The sequence below is a fragment of the Aedes albopictus genome, chromosome 3, assembly GCF_035046485.1.
Source record: "Aedes albopictus strain Foshan chromosome 3, AalbF5, whole genome shotgun sequence".
Lineage (NCBI taxonomy): Eukaryota > Metazoa > Arthropoda > Insecta > Diptera > Culicidae > Aedes > Aedes albopictus.
In genome coordinates, this window is record NC_085138.1 from 446,793,816 (window position 1) to 446,813,985 (window position 20,170).

General features: G+C 37.7%; 1 protein-coding gene across 10 annotated transcripts in view; it reads left to right on the plus strand.

The window, feature by feature from the left end:
* Positions 1-20,170, plus strand: part of LOC109425837 (putative polypeptide N-acetylgalactosaminyltransferase 9) — a 278,116-nt gene that overhangs the window by 229,400 nt on the left and 28,546 nt on the right. For all 10 annotated transcript variants that reach the window (XM_062856756.1, XM_062856757.1, XM_062856750.1 and 7 more), the window contains 3 exons: positions 18,596-19,628; positions 19,689-19,853; positions 19,914-20,107. In XM_062856756.1, coding sequence (XP_062712740.1) covers positions 18,875-19,628; positions 19,689-19,853; positions 19,914-20,107 — 1,113 coding nt within the window. In that variant the 5' untranslated portion in view covers positions 18,596-18,874. The remainder of the gene's footprint in view (positions 1-18,595; positions 19,629-19,688; positions 19,854-19,913; positions 20,108-20,170) is intronic.

Consider the following 20,170-nt stretch of genomic DNA (forward strand, 5'->3'; position numbering starts at 1 on the left):
CTTTTGTGGAAAATATCAAATATAGTCTAAGATACTGAATTAAATTCCAGCCATCGCTCAGCAATTTGTCGAGGAATTCCTCTACGGGTTCTTTCAGGAAGTCCTCCAGAAATTTTTCTAGGGATATCTTCAGGAATTTCTCAAGAAATTTCTCAAAAGATACTTCTTAGTCAAAGATTGCTTCAGAAATTCTAAACTCCTTTAAATATCGTTCCTGGAGAAATTTCTTTACAGTTTCTAAATTCTAACATGGAGTTCTCCTGCTATTTACAGGAATTCCTTCGCAGATGCTTTCAGCGAGAGATACTTGCAAGACTTCCTCTCTGGAAGCCTTCAGTTTTCTTTTCAGGAATTCTTTCAGAAATTCTGGCTGGAATCCATCCAGAGGTCCTTTCAGGTATTCCTCCATATACACAGCGTAACAAAAATTAACTTTTTGTCTGTCTCAAGAGCAAACTTATGTGTCTCTGAAGGATTTTGGGCCGCTGAATCCGAATCCGGGCTCAGATTTGCTCTAACACGTCACAATTTTGAGCTATACCTCAATTTATAGGGCAAAATATGCGATTTTGGGCTTATTTGACTGCAAGCCATTAAGCAAGGAAATATTTTTTTTTGACAATCAAAAGGTTAATTGGTCAATTAACATCTAAATTAACGACTCATGCAAAATATTTCGTTTTACCAAATCGAATTTGATAGTTTTAAGCGATTTATGTTAGGTACGATATTTCCCATACAAGTCACCCTCCAAAAGTTGCATGCAAGTTTTCATACTAACAAAAAATGCTTAAATCTATCAAATTTGATTAGGTAAAACAAAATATTTTGCATGAGTCGTTAATTTAGGTGTTAATGGACCAATTAACCTTTTGATTGCCTAAAAAAAATATTTCCAAGCTTAATGACTTGCAGTCAAAAAAGCCCAAAATCGCATATTTTGCCCTATAAATTGAGGTATAGCTCAAAATTGTGACGTGTTAGAGCAAATCTGAGCCCGGATTCGGATTCAGCGGCCCAAAATCCTTCAGAGACACAAAAGTTTGCTCTTGAGACAAAAAAATGTTTCGCTGTGATATTATCGAGGAATTCCATCGTTAATCACTCCAGAGAATTCCTCAGGCATTTCTTCTTGAATTTCTTCATGAATTATTCCTTGGCATTTCATCAGAACTTCCAACAGAAGTTCATCCAAGACTTTGGGGTTTTCAAAAATTGCGGCAGGACTTCCACCCATATCTTGAAAAATTGAACAAGCAATTCTTCGAAGCATCTGTCATGAGGTATTTCCAGCAGTAATTTCAGGTATTGCTCAAGAAATTTCAGCAGGGATTCTTCAGAAACTCCTTATAAAATACACAAGAAATTTATTCAAAAATTCCTCCAGAAATTTCTCATGAAATTCCTCAGGGAAGAGATATCTGAAGGAATTCCTCCAGATATTCCCAAAAAAATGTGTTCAAGGAATTTCTGCTGAGATTACTTCAAAAATTGATTCAAGGAATTTAGTCCAGGAATGCTCCCAGAAATTTTTCAAGAATTTTTTCTTTGAATTTCCACAGGTATTTTTTGGAGTTCTAGAGGTATTTCTCCATATATTCTTCTGCGATACAATCAAGACATTATCCACAATATCCTCATGCATTTCTTCTAGAATTCCTCCATGAATTATTCCTTAGAAGTTCATCTGGAAAATTCTCAATAGATAGTTCCTCCAGTTTTTTTTCCAAAAATTCCTCCTGGTATACCTACAAAAACTGCTTCATAAATTCATTTTTGGGTTTATTCGATCCTTGCTTTAGGAATTCTTTCACACATTTTACTATTCAATAGTTTTTTTTTCAGAGTTTCATATCTTGGCACTTCTCAAGGATGTTTTAGAAATAATTCAATGAATACCTGGAGAGGGTTCTCAGTTCTTCCAGGTATTTCTTTAGAAATTCCTTCAAAAACATTAGTTTCTTCAAAATTTTTCTCAGTGACTTCTTGAAGAGTTCCTCCAGGGCTCCATAAGTTTTGTACTTAAAAAATCAGCAGGACTTCCTCTCATATCTTAAAAAATTGTATAATAATTCTTCGAAATACTTGCCTGATGAGAATCTTTATTAGTTCTTTCAGTTATTGTTTTTAAGAAATTTAAGCAGGGATTCTTTCAGAAACTCCTCATAGGTGTCCGATGGAAATCTTTTCAGGAAACTACTCCAGATATTTCCACAGAAATTTCTCCAGGAGTTTTTTCTTGGAATCATTTCCAGAATTTCTCCCAGTTACATTTCATTAAATTTTACTAGGAAAAGATATCTAAGGAAAATCCTTCAGGAATTCCCCCATGATTTATTCAAGCAATATACCTCCAGAGATTATTTCAATAATTGCTTCAAGAGTTTTAGTCCAGGTAACCTTCCAGGGGATTTTCTAAAAAGTTTTCAAGGAATCTTCATAGATATCTTCTGAAGTACTAAAAAAACGAGGAAATCTTGGTAGAAATCCCAGGAGATATTGCTGACGGAATCGCAAAAGCAATTTCAAAAAGAACTTTGAAGGAATTCTTCTAGGAACTCATGCAGAAATTTCCACAATATTTTTCAAAGGGGAGTTTTATGAAAACTAATTCCATGATAGAACTTTTGAAGAAATTCCCAAAGAAAACCCTTAAATACAGAAAGAGTCCCTGGAGATATTTTTGAAGAAATCCCTGAAGAAATGTCAGAAGGAATCCATGGAGGAATTACTTAAAGGATCTCGAATGAATTTGTCTAACTTCAGTCTAATTTCTGTATAATCCCTAAAGGTATTTCCAATGAAATCCCAGGGAAATTCCTCAAGGAATCTCAGAAGGAATTTCTGAAAAAAGTCCTGGGAGAATGCCAGTCAAACTTCTTTGGAAATGCTTGGTGGAGCTTCTAGAGAAATTATTGAGAAAATTCTGAAGAGTTCTTGGAGAAACCCATCATAAGATTTCCTGGAGGATTTTCTTGAAAAAAAAAATACTGGAGAAATTCAAAAATTCCCTTGAGAAATTACTAAAAATATGTTTGAAGATAAGATATTTCTTCAAACATATTTCTTAGTAATTTCTCAAGAGAATCCGTGGAAAAAAATCCAGGAAGTAGCCATGAAAAATTTCTGGAGAAACATACGGAGGAATACTCCAGAAGTTTCTCATGAAATTTTTCTAGGAAGAGATATCTCTGGGAATTTCTTCAGCTATTCCTCCAAGGTTTATTCCAGGAATTTCTGCAGAGATTTTTTTTTAAATATCTGGAATCCTTCATGAAAATTTTCAGGACTTTGAGAAATCTCCACACGTATTTTCTAGACTGCTGAAAATATCTTGGAGAAACTTCGAAAAAATCCCAGGACATATTTCTGACGGAATCGCAGAATCAATTTTCAAAAGAACCTTTGTAGGAATTCCTGGAGGAACTCATGGAGAAATTTCCGCAAGATTTTTTAAAGGGGAGTTTTATTGAAACTAAATCCATGGAAGAACTTTTTAGAAATTCCTAAAGAAAACCTGAACATAATGAAAGAGTCTCTGGAGATATTTCTGAAGAAATCCCTGAAGAAATTTTAGAAGGAATCCATGGAGGAATCACTTAAAGAATCCCTAAAGAAATTCTCCAGTCTAATGTCTGTATATTGATTGATTGATTTATCTTTATTATAGAGACTTTCAGCACTAATGTCTGTATAATCCCTGATAGAATTTTTGAAGCCATCCCAGGGAAATTCCTAAAGAAATCTCTAGAAGATTTTTTGAAGAAATTCCTGGAGGAAAACTTCTTGGGAAATGCTTGGTTGAACTCCAAATAAGATTTTATAAGAGTTTTTGGAATACTGAAGCAGCCTGAAAATCTCAGTGAAAAAAAATGCAACGCTTCTGAATCCCTGGAGAAATTATTATAGAATCCCTGGGGAAGCCTCTGATTCCTTCAGGAGGAATTTCTAAAGGACACCCCAAACAATTTTTTGAAGTTATCCCAGGAGAAGTATCAGAAAGAATGCATGGAAAACTTCCTTGACAAATGTTTAATGGACTTTCTGAAAAAAATCTTATGGACATATCTGACGGAAGCCCAGGAGAAATTTCCTAAAAGATTCTCATTGAAGAATCCTTGAAAGATTTTATGCATGAACTCCTGCAGTAATTTCTGAACCTGACAATTTTGGAAGAAATCCTTGTTAAAGAAAACTCTGCAAAAATTTCTTAAAGAATCTTTGAAAGAAATTGTATAGAAAACTTTGGCGAAATGTTCTTATGAATCCCTGGAAGAATTCTCTTTCTGGATCTTAACGAATTCTTTGAAGATTATCTTAAGATATCCCTTAAAGGAAGGAAACTTTGGACGATGCTTCCAAGAAACCCTTCATGAAATTTCTGAAGGATTTATAGTTCAGTCCTTCTTCTGTATAGTTAAGTTCTTAGTGTATGGATGATTTTGAGGGCATTAGGCTGACACAAATTTCGATTTTCTCTAATGTCACCCTCCCCTCGGAAAATTTTTGTCGGAGTTCGACATTTTGAGGGGGGATACAAATAAATTATTCAAGAAATTAAAAAAATTAAAGTGAAATTAGAGTCGTCGAGAATTTTTTTTTAACAAATCCGATGCGTTTGAAGATTTTGCCTAATTGTTTGGGTAATTTTTCATCGAATACATTTATTATTTATCATCTCCCCCTTGACGAGTCAATGACTAAAGTGACAAAAGAAGAAAATGAGATTTGTTCCGGCCTTATAGGGGAATTTATGAATAATTCTTTAATTTAATGCTTCTGAAGAAATCTCTAGAATAATTTCCATAAGAATTCAGATTAGAAGCAATGCTTGGAAAAAAATCATAAAGATTTAGTGAAAGACTTGCTCAAGGTATCACCGGAGGAATTTCTTAAGAAATCCCTGGTGAATTTTCTAAAGATTTTTTTTAAAGAATTTCGTGACTGGTTTTCTAAATGAGTCTTTCATAAATTTTTTTGGAACTATTTCTCGAAAAATTTCTGAAGAAAATGATGAAGGATTTAGGATCAAATTTATGGAGACATTTTTGTAGCAATCTTGCCAGATTAGTCTCTGAGAAACCTTTGGACAAATATCTGAAGCAATTTCCAGAGAAAAGGACACAGCCTCTAGCATCTATGTTCTATTAAGTCTTAAGTTCTATGATTGAGTTTCAACCATCTGATCTACATGTATAATTAGTGATCTATTGCAGCATTATAACTTAAATTTATGCTTACACAGCCTCATGCAACTATGTGTTGTCAAGTGGGCAGTTCAGTGTCAATTTGAGGGGCTCCAAGAACTTCCTCGTGTGTAGGTCATCGGATCTACCAACGTAGTTGGTTGTCTGCAAGAGGTTTATAACCAAGGTTCATACTTACTCAGCTTTAGGTAGATATGATCTATCAAGTAGTGAGTTCGATTATTCTTTAGTGCCTCCCAGAAACCCCTTGAGTTAAAGTCATCGAATCTACAAGAGGTACTAGTTGTACAGTCGAGTCTCCTATTAAACGCTGTCACCCACTTTATGCCCACCGCAACTTCTCGGCTGTCTTGCATCTAATCCAGCTGATTTTTCAATGCAGTTAGTGCTTAATATAACCTCATCACATACAAAAAATGACAGTCTGGAGAACGCAGTGGGCGTGAAATGGGTGGCAGCGTCTTATAGGAGACCCAACTGTATCTACATAATCTATGAATAAGGTTCATTCTCACACAGCCTCAGGTATCTATGTTCTATCAAGTTACGAATTCCATGATTGTATAGAAGTATCCGAGAACTCCCTGAGGTTTAGGTCTTCGGATCTACAAGCGTAAGCAGTGATCCATTGGAGCATTATGAAGGAGACTTATGCTTACACAGCCTCATGCTTTGTGCTGTTAAGTGGTGAGTACATTGTATGTTTGAGAATCTCCAAGGATCTCCATAGGTCATCGCATCTACTGAGGTATTTGGTTGTCTCTTAGAACTTTATGACCATGGTTCATACTCAGACAGCTGTCGGTAGCTATGATTTGACACTTCGTTAGGCTACAGGTGTCTACAGTTGGGAAACCTCCTGAAACACCTTGAAACGCCTTGAAGCGTCTCTGAACCCGCCTTTTGTCCTTAGGAAAACTCACCTCTGAACCCCCCTTAAGCCCCCCTGAAACCTCCCAAAACGTTCTAAAACGCATTTAAACGCTTTGAAACGCCTTTTAAACTCCTATGAAACATCCGTTAAATTCACCTGCGAGCCTCGGAAGCCGCTTTAATCTCCACTGATGCCTCCTGAAACGCCCTAAATCTATTGAAACGACTTGTAACACTATGAAATGCTTCTGAAACCTCCGTGAAATTCACCTGAGAGCTTCTGAAGCCCCCTAAAACATCTCCCAAACGTCCTGAAACATCCTAAAATGCATTGAAACGTAATAAAACGTCTCTGAAACCCCTCTAAAATCATCGTGAAGTTCACCTGGGATTCTATATAGATCCCCAAAACGCCTCTAAACCCTCCTGAAATACCTTAAAATGCTTTTAAACGCAGTGAAACAACTTAAAACGCATCTGAAGCCCCCTAAGAGCTCTCTGAAACTCCTGAAACGCTCTGAATCGCTTGAAAACGCCGTTAACTCGCCTCTTCAAACTCCCTTGAAATCCCTTTGAACCTGCATCCCCCTCCCTTAACATCTGAAAGCCATGATCCTCCTCCCCTTTGCACCTGCTAACACTTGCCCTTCACAAACTTCGTTGAAATTTTGCGCAGTGTACTGTGTTTTACGATTTTAAAACTATTCTGAAACAAATCTACACAGTTCAAAATTTTTACATCGCGTTTGCTGTTACAAAATTACCTCCATCGCTTTCAACGAATTTCTTTTTGTGTACTGCACCTATCAGACCGATAATTTTACCAAGTTTCATCAATCAGTTCAAGGATATCTTGGATACGACGCCGATGATTCTTAATTGTTGTTGGTTTTCAGAGTAATTCACTTTGCAAGAATGCTTTGATAAGGCCACGCTTTTCAATGATACGGTGCTTTTCATGGTTGCAGTAGGACTTTGACAGCTGCGGTAGCACTCGGCAGCTATAACGCAGAGTGGAGAATTTTCTGAAATTCCGCAATAACTTAATTCGTTTTACATGCATTTTACCCCGATCACCCCACCTCGGCGAAGATGATACCGCACTCCCAGTCAGCGAGTGCTTGGATAGAAAGGATTACGAAATGTGCCTCATGCTCTCGTCTCGTTTCGGGCCTCATTCGGAACCTGCTTGTATGGACGATAGTTCATTTTGCGGTTTGAAATGTCAACTGTCAATTCACCATTTCGCAACACCATCCTCCCTCGATCGCATGGGTAAATTAGCAACGGCCTACTGCGATTGTTGGTGGAGCTAAGAGACGGGGCTTACTTTTGAAGTGGCATCAATAGGGAATGAGGGTATTGTTGCGATGTTACGATGTAATCGAAACGAGCTTGAAATCATCTTTCGGAAAGTTCGCTGAAAATTTGTGTACGCGCGCCGCAGTAATTAATCACTTCCGTCGCATCGGAAGGCTCTTCCGTCCGATTAGTTTGTATTGCCCACTTGAGCGGCCCAATCCGACCGGCAAAATACGCCAAAATTAATCATATTAGGAAATTACACACTAAATTGCGTGCCGGTGTCGAAACCGATCGGCTCCTGATTGGCAGCGTCCGACAGACTTACTGACGGCGGGCACAGCATCTCGCACAATTACCGACAATTAATCAATTAATCGGCAGATTTGGACCAACCAGCAACGCTGCGCACCCATAGTGGACGTTGACGGCGGCAGCGGCCGCTGCCGACGAAGGAAAGCACCAGTGTGCAGTGTGAAAGAAAATCAAAGAAAATGCTGACCGATCGATGGACGGCGTGCGATAATGTTGCTTGATGAAGCGCAGCAATTTCGTTTGAACTTGGCCATGAATGGTTACGTTACGAAAAAAAAAAAATGCTGTGTGCCGACTGGAAAATACGTGCGTTTGATGATGGAGATTGGAATTGCTATCGAAGAATTTACCAACAGATTGGGTGGAAGCTAACCACAGTGTATATGATGCAAAGTTATTGACCTGAAGTGTTAGTGCGTATCCTTGGAAACGGTGCGAAGGACGCGTGCGATGCGATGCCAGGAAGGGTTTATTTCCGTTGTTGACGATTGCTTTGTTAGTCAGTCATCAAAGCAGCTTGGGATGGGGCACAGGTGCTGCTGAATCTGGCGTCATCTTTATTGCGTGCTAGGGGATCCAAGTCGGCGTTTGCCTGGTGGCGATGAGCGCGACAGGAAACGAAAAACATTATCGACTTGATTGATTGCGGCTTTTGGCGAGGCGACAACATGGGTGATATCAGTCGTTTTGCTGGATTCTGCCGTCGACGTGGTTGGTGGTATTCTGCATCAAGATTGAAATGACCGGAGGCAGAGAAGATGGCTTGAACGCTTGATGTATATGAATGTTGATGGCTAATTGCTACTGTCAATACTTCGATAACTGCCCTTTATAGTTACCATTGGCGTTTATTGATCTCCAGAATATTCTTATCTTTTCAATACTTCATATTTGCCATAGCAAGTCGATATCAAAACCAAAGTTGTCATGATTCAAAGTATGTATTGCGCAAATGTTTGCAGTTTCTGCAACAACTTATGGCGATTTTTTCTGGGAGAAAACTTGAAAATTTTCTCCAAAGAACGCTAGAAAAATTTCTTGAAAAACATCTGAAAGCCTCCATATAGAAATAATTCTGAATAACGAGTAAGTAGACTTCTCAAGTAGGTAATTTGTGAGTCGAGAAACTTCGAAGGTTCTTGCTGAAGAAAAAAAAACCTGTTATAAATGTCCTAAAACATCCATGGATTTTTTCTTTTTACAAATATTCTGAAAAGCTCCTTTTATAGCATTACATTTCTTAACGTACCTATCAGAAAATATATTTTTAAAATGTAACCCAGAACGAATTATTTGAACACGTGTTTTTGGATATAACAAACCTAATTAAATCTACTCTGCACAGATAAAAATAATGAGATTTACACGTTATGTAAACCTCAGTTTAGTAATGTAAACTTAGTGTAATGATGGTTTACATGATATATTATGTAAATTTGTGTTATATGTCATGTAAATACTCAGAATTATGCTAAATTACATGACATATAATGGAAGTTTACATGATATTTTATGATTTTTACATGATAGGGTATTGTACCATTTGGGCAGGTGTACCTATTTTGGGCACTCGCCGCTATAACTAGGTCAATTTCAAACCGATTGGTTTGAATTTCTGTACAGAGTTAGATACTGTACGTGCCTAACTCTATACAAAATTTCAAATCAATCGGTTTGAAATTGACTTAGTTATAGCGGCAAGTGCCCAAAATAGGAACACCTGCCCAAATGGTACAAGACCCTATGTCATGTAAACTTCTGTGATATCCCACGCTCCAATCATGTGCATCATATGTCACAGAACTTTACACTCGTTTTTCGATCTGTGAACAGTGAGTCCATACATACGAAAACCCTTAAATAGTGTTCAATATTCACGCATCACAGTGTTTCTGGGTTGGTTATTCACCTATGAAATGTATTTTAGGGATGGGGCTTGATTCTCTTACTCCAGCATTACTCGATCTTTGAAGTGCGCACAGAAAAAAATATTCATGTAAAATTCAGCGAGAATTCATGCACATAAAGGGAATGCTAGAGTTAGTGCACTTTTACATGAGATATAACGTAAATTTACATTACCATCGCGTAAATTTCCGTCATCTATCGCGTATACCACCATGGACTCCAACTGGTTACATGACTATTAGCGGAAATTTACACGATTGTAACGTAATTTTACATGATCTCATGTAAGTATGCACTAATTCTAGCATTCCCTTTATGTGCATGATTTCTCGCTGAACTTTACATGAATATTTTTTTCTGTGCGGCCCACTACTAGTGAATCGTCAGATGCTTTTAGTGAGTCGCAAAACTTTCGTCTATTTCAAGTTAGTACATGATTGATATTGTGATTATCATTATGCAAGCAACATTTTCAAGTCAAATGGCCTTTCAGAGGTCATAAGAACACTCGTCATGGCTCAAATAACCCCTTCAATACTAGTTGGTTTTTAAGATGTGACTTGGGTAACTAAAGCAGTTGTCTGTCCATAAGGTGGAGATAAAACAAATTTTTGAACTATGTACTTGATTGTTCAAAGGCTCAAAAACAGATTCAGTTTTGTTCTTTCAAAAATTCAAGGTATGGCTTAAAGAATTTCTGGAGCTAAATTCAGCTCCGTCAAACTTCGAAGAATGTTCTTTGTAATATAAAATTTTAACAGTACATTGTTACTTTCCATAAACAATATAACAATCCAAGCTTCCACTCTTAAGAAAATTTATAAGTATGAAAAGATTTTACTTAGAATAGAATATATTATCTAGAAATGATTGTGGACAATTGAGTTTTCTTATATCAGAATGTTTCTCATTTCTAGATATAGTACATGGCGACCGTGACAAGACTGTGTTCTGAAACTCTTCACGATATTTTTATGGAAATTTCAGAAAGGTTTTCGCATTGATTTTATTTTAAAAGCTTTCGGGAATTAGAACACAAAATCAATCGAACATTTTTTAAATAAAACTTTCACATATATGTATCAGTAACTCCTGGATTTAGTTCTGTTACGGTCGCCATGCACTGAATTAGAAAAGATGGTACACTTTTAAATAAGGAAGAACTCAACAGATTTGATCATGTTCAGATTTCAATTATTGTTTTTTAAGCTGAACTGCTAATTAAGAAAAAAGCAACATACACCTCATCTTTAGCCAAAGGCTGTACAGACATAACCTAACTAGGTACCAATGATGAAATTTTCGCTTGACGAAAAACTTTCACTGGCTGGAGTGGGAATCAATTTTACAAACATCTCTATGGGTATTGCGTAAACTATTGATGTATTTGACGAAAATACTTATGGACATTATGCTATATGAACATCAGAAAACACACAAAGCACTTGACAAAGAAGCATGCAAATCTTACGATAATCTTTCGTATAGAAAGACGATTGAGATGTATAGGTTTTCACATCGTTTACCACCATTTTTTCATATAAAGAACAACGCCATTTGAAAATTCCTGTAGAAATACGATGATGAATTCGTTTAGCATTCTTTGAATTAATTTGTATGTAAAATTTCTTGAAGAGTACTAGCAGTTTCTGTCATGAAACATGCAAAGTTTCTAGAAGCATTCCATCAGTCCTACTGTAAATCCTTGTGTAGAACTCTCTAAACGCAACTTCAAGGCGGTTCCCTATGACTTATTGCAGTGGAATTCTGAAAAGGAACAAATCGTAGACAAAAAACCTAAATGTGTCTCTGGAGCCGGACTTTTGATATCGGATTTAGTTGATGCAGACCTTAATGTGCGAATACCTCCAGAAATGTTATCTTTACACAATCATTAATTGAAAGTATCCTGGAAATTGACAGTATTGACTGCTTTAATCCAGAAGGGCAATATTTGCTAGTGATAGTTGACTATTATATTTCTCTTTTTTTTTCGATCTTGAGTTATTTCTCCTGACTGAAGACTAAGAGCCCTAATCTGCAAACATAAACATCAACTGTTGAATTTCCAAGAAACTTGACTATTATAGTCAGCCCATGGATGTGAGATGAAGGAAAAAGGCTTACTAAAAGAAATGGCATCTGCTTACTGTTCCTTTGGATTGCTTAAGGCATTGCGAGTTGATAATGGGCCACAATATGTACAATGAACATCAGAATCAATTTTGAAAAGGCTGAGAGTTGCACAATACTTGGGAAAGGATTAAAGGTTGGAATCGCTCACTCATTCAATCAATTGAGTGTGTATTTCAATATTTGTTCACTCAGAAAATCAGAGGGTCATATGAATGAAAATAATCAACCAAGATGGTTCATTCCTGACTTTCCTTGATTTAGATGAATGGAAAATTTAGAATCTTGAAAAAATATATTTGGGGTAATGGAATTCGGGGTAATGAACTTTGGGAGATGGCTTAGCAGTCTTGGTGGGAATCAAAAACGAGTTGTTTAAGTCTTTCCCGACGTTTCGATCCGTTTGGGATCTTTTTCAAGGGTTCGGGGTAATGTCATTCGAAGTGCTGTCATTCGGGGTGCTGTTATTCGGGGTAATGGAATTCGGGGATATGTCATAGAGTCGAAAAGTTTGCATAAATAAATTTTAATATCTAAAAAAGATGGAAGAAACTGAGGTGTACAATGGTTGTTCCGCCCTTTTCACATAAAACACATAAAACTAATTGGAGATTTTGCCGCTAGGTTGCGCTAGTTGTCAAGGAAAATTTCAAACTCCGCTATTTTGGGATCCAGAGCTGGTATAAAATTGTCGTCTTCGGCAAAGTTCTTCAGGAAGTCAAAACCTGTCCGTTGATTTAACATTTAGTTGATGATTTCGTCACTAGTTGGCGCTAGCATGCAAGTGAAGTTTTAAACTTCTCTATCTGGGGATCCAATGCAGATAGAAGAATTTCGTCTTCGACAAAGTGCTTCAGAAAGTCAAGAGCAATATGGTGATTCAATAATTAGTGTGTGATTTTGCCGCTAGGTGGCGCTAGTCGTCAAGTAAAGTTTTAAACTTCTCTATCTTCTTCTTCTTCTTTATGGCTCTACGTCCCCACTGGGACTTGGCCTGCCTCGCTTCAACTTAGTGTTCATTGCGCACTTCCACAGTTATTAATTGAAGGGCTTTCTTTACCTGCCATTGCATTAATTTGTATATTGTGAGGCAAGTACAATGATACACTATGCCCAGGGAGTCGAGAAAATTTTCCCGACTGGAACGGGAATCGAACCCGTCGTCTCCGGATTGGCGATCCATCCTTTACCACTAGACTAACTGGAGACCAAACTTCTCTATCTCTGCATCCAAAGCATAAAGAAAATTGTCGTCTTCAGCAAAATTTTTCAGGAAGTCAAGAACAATCTGGTGATTCAACAATCTTGACCCCTTGATGAACTTTAAAGAGAATTTGCTTGAATCTAGAGATTGAGACGTTTAAAACTTTTGTTGAAAACTAGTGTCAACAATTCTTGCACATTCGTCCGAAAACCATTCACCCGCAAGACAAACGTCCAGAGGTTCCCTCTGGAGATTCCTTCAGGGGTTTCCTCTGGGGATTTTTCCAGAAGTTTTCACTGGAGATTCCTCCAAAAGGGGATACTTGGAAATGTTCCAGGAGTTGCATTTATGAAATTTTTCAGGAGTTCTGAAGATTTCTCCAGAATTTCTATTTGAGTATTTTCCAGGAGTGTCTCCTGGAATTCTTCTGAAGGATCTTCGGGAAGTTCTATTTTGGGTTTCCTCCAGAAGTTCCTCCTAGCGAGTACTGAATCAGTTCCTTCTGTGCGTTTCTCCAGAAGTTCCTTTTAGGAATTTCCCCGGAAGTTTCGTCTTTGAAGTGCCGTCAAACGGGGTTACTTGCAACAGCGGTGTAACTTGCAACACGATGGCATACACTAAATGTGAAGTATTTTCTAATAATAATAAAAACTAGTATGCCCTTCTATTTCGGTTATAGGGATTATGTATACCAAGGATCGATTTAGTGGAAAAAATAGTTTTGTTTCTTTGTTTATTGTTTTGCTACACTGTTAAAACGGTTTGCTCATTTTATGCCATAAAAACAAGTATGAAAATCGTGTTTCACCTCTCCCCTATGGTAAGTGCGATAAGTCTGATGACCTTGGTTGCAGTTAGGGTTCCTAATAGTAAGCTTAGCTAAACAATAAAAGTTTAATAAACTTATCGACTAAGTTATGTAAAAAATCATTATTATATTCGTCAACCACTATGGGGTAACTTGCAACAGTAAAATTTGACAAAATCTTCTATTATTTTTCTTAATTTCACGATATTTTTGACAGAAATAACCGAAACGGATCATTTCTTGATAACGTAACGAGTTCATTTTTAAATGACAACTCATTTTTTACATTTTTTTGAACGTGATTTTCAAACATTGTTAGGAAATACCATATTATGGAGTTTCATTCTTGTTACATCTTGTTAAAAGTTTAATTTAATTTATTAGCGCTTCAAAACAATCACCAACATCAATTCTGAACCAAGATGGACTAAATTATTTCAGCTGAGCTTCAAATTAACGACTTCGATATTTACAAAGTTCATTAGATGTGTTTCAATTAAGGTTATTCTAGCTGAAATTGTCAAACACCACTTCAAACTGAAAACTACTCAAAGATGACTCACTCTACCTTTTCAAGAAATGGCAATTATCATTGTTGACATTTTGTTACGAGTACTATGTCACGAAATCCATACATATTTTATATTTGAGGGACGTGAGACCTGTTGTTAAACGATATACTCTCACTTGCAATAACTATCAACCCTTTCATGAAAAATTATATGTCAATTGGTTAGTGTACATCTTAACAATGCATTTTTCATGCATTTCATCTAAAAATTACTATACGACTAAGCACTAGAATGTTCGTGCTGTTTAATGATAGCTAACTTAACTTCATGTCCTGTGTTGCAAGTTGCCCCACGGATGGGGAAACTTGCAACAAGCATGTATTTCTCACCTCCTGATTAGGTGACAACATATTTGGTTAAATCAATTGCTGCATAGTATTCTACTCTGGGTAATTAGCGTACACGATGCTTTACAGGATGGTTCAAATATTTAGATTTTCAATGATATTGTTTCAAAGTCGAAAAGTGTTGCAAGTTACCCCATTTGACGGTACACCAAAAATTTGCTATGGAGATTTTGCTATGATCTCCTTTGCAGAATTCCTTTTGAAGATTTTCCAGGAGTTCCTTCAGGATTCCCCAGGAGATCCGTTTCGTTGGATTTCTCCATGAGTTCCATCTGGGGATTGCTCCAGGTGGTTCTTCCAAAAATTCTTTGTGAAGTGCATTCTTGGGATTCCCCCAGGTATATCTTTTACGGATCACTCCAAAAGCATGTTCTGGAGATTCTTCCTGAAATACCAGGGAACTCCTGGAGAAATCCCTTGACACAAGCCTAGGAATCCCTAGTGACATTTCCTAAAAAAAATCCAAAGAGGTTATTCCTAGAGGAAGTCGCAGACGGAACACCTGCAGGAATCTCCAGGAGAATCTCCCTCAGGAATTTTGTTTTTTTCAAGAATTCTTCCAGGAAATCGTTCCAGGACTCCTTTAAGATCCTCTAAGATTTTCTCTTGCAGCACCTATGCTCTCCAATGGAGAGTCTCCATGAGTCAATTTAACTCTTTTATTGTACATGTGTGCAACTCGGGTTTTTTAAATCGACATAAGGATCCCTCCAAAAATTTCTCCGCTGATTTATCATGGAATTTCCCAAGGTTTTCGGCAAGAATTATTTTGAGAATTCCTGCCCAAAATATTACAAAGATTTCCTGGATAAAACATTTAACGAAATTCCCGGAGAAACCTTGAGAAGAATTCCTGAAAAGTGACAATTTGTAATATATCATATCCAGTAAGTCTTCTGGAAGGTTAATAGACAATATCAGATCAGTCGGGATGTCCTAGGTCATCCAAACTGTTCTTGAGTTAAGATCCTAAAATCTACGGGTGCAATGGCAACTTCTTTCATTATACAAAGCTATGTTTTGTAATCTATCATATCCAGTAAGTCTTCTGGAAGGTTTATAGACAGTATCAGATCAGTTGGCATATCCTAGGTCATCCAAACTGCAGTTTGCAGAACATGTTCTTGAGTTTAGATCCTAAGGTCTGCGGGTGTAACGGTAACATCTTTGATTATACATAGCTACGATTTGTAATCTATCATATCCAGTAAGTCTTCTGAAATTTACAGTGGTTGTTTTTATCGACTAAGCTTCATAACAGTATGGAAACCCATAATACCCCAAAAATATATAACAACAATAATTGTTCCTCTAACTACTTTAGTAAATACAGTGGATTATGTAAAACTTCTTAACGCAGTGGCAAAAGCTATTATAACAAGTGTAGACCTGCAGCTATGGTCTTCGTAGTAGTGTTGTTGATCTGGATTGTCTCAAAACTATCTTGAAATGACTCATGATATGCCAGGGGGATTACAGATTACAGTTTAAAGTTCATTGTGAGGATAACTACTGTTACTATCGAGAGCTTAACTTCAAAATAGTTTGGACGACCCTCAATGTCCCAAAGGTCCAGCCACCGCGATTGATTATGAAACGTTACTCAGTATGTCAGATGATAGCTGAATCTAAATGACATTTGAGATTTCAAGAGCTTCACGGATCTCAGCATACTATGCTATGCTATTATTTATGGTGAAAATACATAAAGTTTTTCTTGCAGATTTGAAGGACTTCATTATAGAACAGTTTGGACGAACCTCAATGTCCCAAAGGTTTAAAAAAAAAAGTAGACTTCAGATTGGTTCAGTAACCGCGGATAAATATACAACGTTACTCAGTATAGCAGATATGGCTGTTGTTGCGAGTGTAGACCTGAAGTCCTGAACTCCAAGGTAGTTTGGCTGACCTGTAATATCCCTGTAGTGTCTTTAAATGACATTGTAGGTGACAAGAGCTTCTATTATTGGTGGCGAAAATACATAAAATTATGCTTGTAGACTTCACTATAGGACAATTTGCAACACCTAGAATATCCAAGAATATAAAACACTTTTTTATATTCTTGACGAAGGCTAAATGAATACATATAAACGTAAAACACATCCAAGTTTAGCTATTAGTACAACTGGTATGTCAATTATTTCGTTTTTACAATTTCATGGTGTTCAGGATGTTCTAGGATATCAATGAAGTCCCAAATACAAATTTACAGTTTTTCCCTAATAGAGGACCCAATTTGCAACAACTTTGCCGAAGACAATTCTGTTTTATCGAATGGGTTAATTTATATAGCTGTTTCTATGTTAGGGTCATATACACTCCCGTTCAAAAGTTTGGGGTCACCCCCTCAAAAACATGTCATTTTTTTAGGCCCATATCTCCGCCAATTTGCGTCCGATTTCAAAACCCTAGGTTTCATTCAAAAGATAATAAGTCAAAAAAACTTTGAACATGATTTAAAAGAAACTTTTTCAAAAAATTTTGTATGTAAACTTATTTTCTTATTTTCTAAAAAATGAATATAAACTTACGGCAGTGTCGCTGGAAATTGGGTCGACCAAATTTTAAGATGAGAGCGGTAATATGACCCATTTTCTATTAGCTTTCAACTGCTTTTTACAGAACTTAGCTAAAAAATCTAGAAAAAAAGTTATTAAGTAAATTAATCCTTGATGTCATCGACCAAAAGTTTGGGGTCACTTTCGTAAAACATGGAAAAGTGATTTGGTGATATCTTCGTCATCTATAGTTCAATTTTAATTATTTTTGGCTCATTTCAAAGATAATTAACTAAATTTACGTTTGATGTCTTCAACTTAACGTATTTAACGATTTTTGTATATAAAAATGTTATGTAAAGTTAACACATTTAACTACGCTTCAAAAAATGAGGCAACTTTACGTTAAGTTTTAGTATGTAAATTTCATCAAATATGTGTGGTTCAATGTCTATGCAGTAAGTATAACTCATTTTGTTTCAAATAAGCCAAGAAGAATTAAAATTGAATGAAAGATGACAAAGATATCAACAAATCACTTTTCCATCTTTTACGATAGTGACCCCAAACTTTTGGCCGATACATCATATTGAGGGGTGACCCCAAACTTTTGGTCGATGACATCAAGGATTAATTTACCTAATAACTTTTTTTCTAGATTTTTTAGCTAAGTTTTGTAAAAAGCAGTTGAAAGCTAATAGAAAATGGGTCATATTACCGCTCTCATCTTAAAATTTGGTCGACCCAATTTCCAGCGACACTGCCGTAAGTTTATATTCATTTTTTAGAAAATTTGGCAACTTTGGGTTAAGTTAACATACAAAATTTTTTGAAAAAGTTTCTTTTAAATCATGTTCAAAGTTTCTTTGACTTATTATCTTTTAAATGAAACCTAGGATTTTGAATTCGGACGCAAATTGGCGGAGATATGGGCCTAAAAAAATGACATGTTTTTGAGGGGGTGACCCCAAACTTTTGAACGGGAGTGTATGACCCCTCCGGTTCCAAAGGGTTAAGGTGGGTTCCGTTCCATTATATTAATTCTTCATTCTCGAGCGTTCACTATTCTTCACCTAAAAGTAAACTTATTATAGAGAAAACAAATTGTGTAATCTAAGACATCATGAAAACTAACCTCTCCAAAACCTTCCCTCTATTTGTTTTCACACCAGCTGATATCGTGTGTCGCTCTTTTTGCGCCTACTTTGATTGACTCACCGCTCGCTCCGTCTAGACTGGAGGCTGAAGCGTTGCCTACCTTTCTTGAGAAATTCGCACCTCTAGGCGAATGGGAAAAAGGCAATCCAATTATTTCTAGATGCGATACAGATTCACACAAGAGATACTAACAATTAAAGTCATACCGAGCCCCACGATGATCACGTAATTAACCGCCTTTATTCTTTCTCTCACTTTCAATTTCAGATTGCTGAGGTAGAAACCGGTAGCGCACATATCATGCAACAGCACAATTAAGTCATATCAACTAGGTAGGTGGCAATCCCCTTCGCCGTCGCAGTATCTCGGAGTGGCAAGATGAGCCACGCTCCGTGAAGGGGGATTGATTGCGCATGAGACGACGACGCCGCCTACTTGGATTGTGCGGAGCTGCGATAAGCTATCAAGAAGGGCTAGGGAAGATTCTCTAGAGGTTAGATTTTAGGAACTTGACGAAGAGGAGGATCAGCACAAAACGCAGTCAAAATGGGACTGATAGGACGGCGGAGATCATCGTTCTTGAAGATAATCGCACTGTTGGCGGTGGTGTGGTTTATGGTGGTGTTTGTGCTGTACTCAGATGATGGAAGTGGAGGAAGCAGCAGCAGAGGGGGTGGTCCTAGTGGAGCAGGAGGAGAGAGTGCGTTTGAGGCGCCTAGAAGGTTACCTTTGCAAGGTATTAGAGATAAGTTCAATCAGTTTATCATCGATGCACGAGAGGATGCTAACAAGGATGAGTTGAGTCAAGATGGGGTGGATTTGGATGTGGATAATGAAATTGGCGGAGGAGTGGATGTGCCGTACAAGACGATAGAGGAAAAGCGTAAGATTCCACCTAAGAGTAGGAAACGAAACGAGAACAAGCAAGAGTACGAAGGAGTGATTGCGCCACCGCATGAAGACAGTCCAGACTCGCCGGGTGCCATGGGTAAACCTGTCGTGCTGCCAAAGGACATGTCTCCGGAGATGAAGAAAGCCGTCGACGACGGGTGGTCCAAGAATGCGTTCAACCAGTATGCAGCTGATCTGATCTCAATTCGGCGAAGTCTTCCGGATCCACGGGATGCCTGGTGTAAGGAACCGGGACGGTACATGACCGATCTTCCGGCCACATCTGTGATCATTTGCTTCCACAACGAGGCCTGGTCGGTGTTGCTGCGAACCGTACACTCGGTACTTGACCGTTCGCCTGAGCATCTAGTCAAAGAAGTCATCCTGGTAGATGACTTCTCCGATATGCGTAAGTTATCTTTTGTTTTCTCAAGAATCTTTTAATTTCACGATCGTATGATTCTTTCAGCACACACCCAAAAACAACTAGAAGACTACTTTGAGGCGTACCCCAGGGTGAAGATCATCCGAGCGCCCAAGCGAGAAGGACTGATTAGAGCACGGTTGCTGGGCGCGCGCTACGCCACCGCACCCGTACTGACCTACTTGGATTCGCATTGCGAGTGTACTACTGGTAGAGCGCACTGAATAAACCAAGTAAACCTATGATACTAAACAGAATTTTCTTCCACAGGATGGTTGGAACCGTTGTTGGATCGTATTGCGCGGAACTCCACGACCGTGGTTTGTCCTGTTATCGACGTCATCGATGACAACACGATGGAGTACCACTACCGAGACTCGGGTGGTGTCAATGTAGGCGGTTTCGACTGGAATCTGCAGTTCAATTGGCACGCTGTGCCAGATCGGGAGAAGAAGAGGCACAAGGTGGGTTTGCCATGGCAACGTCCGCGCCAAAAGCATGGCCTTCTATAACTTGTATTGTTTGTT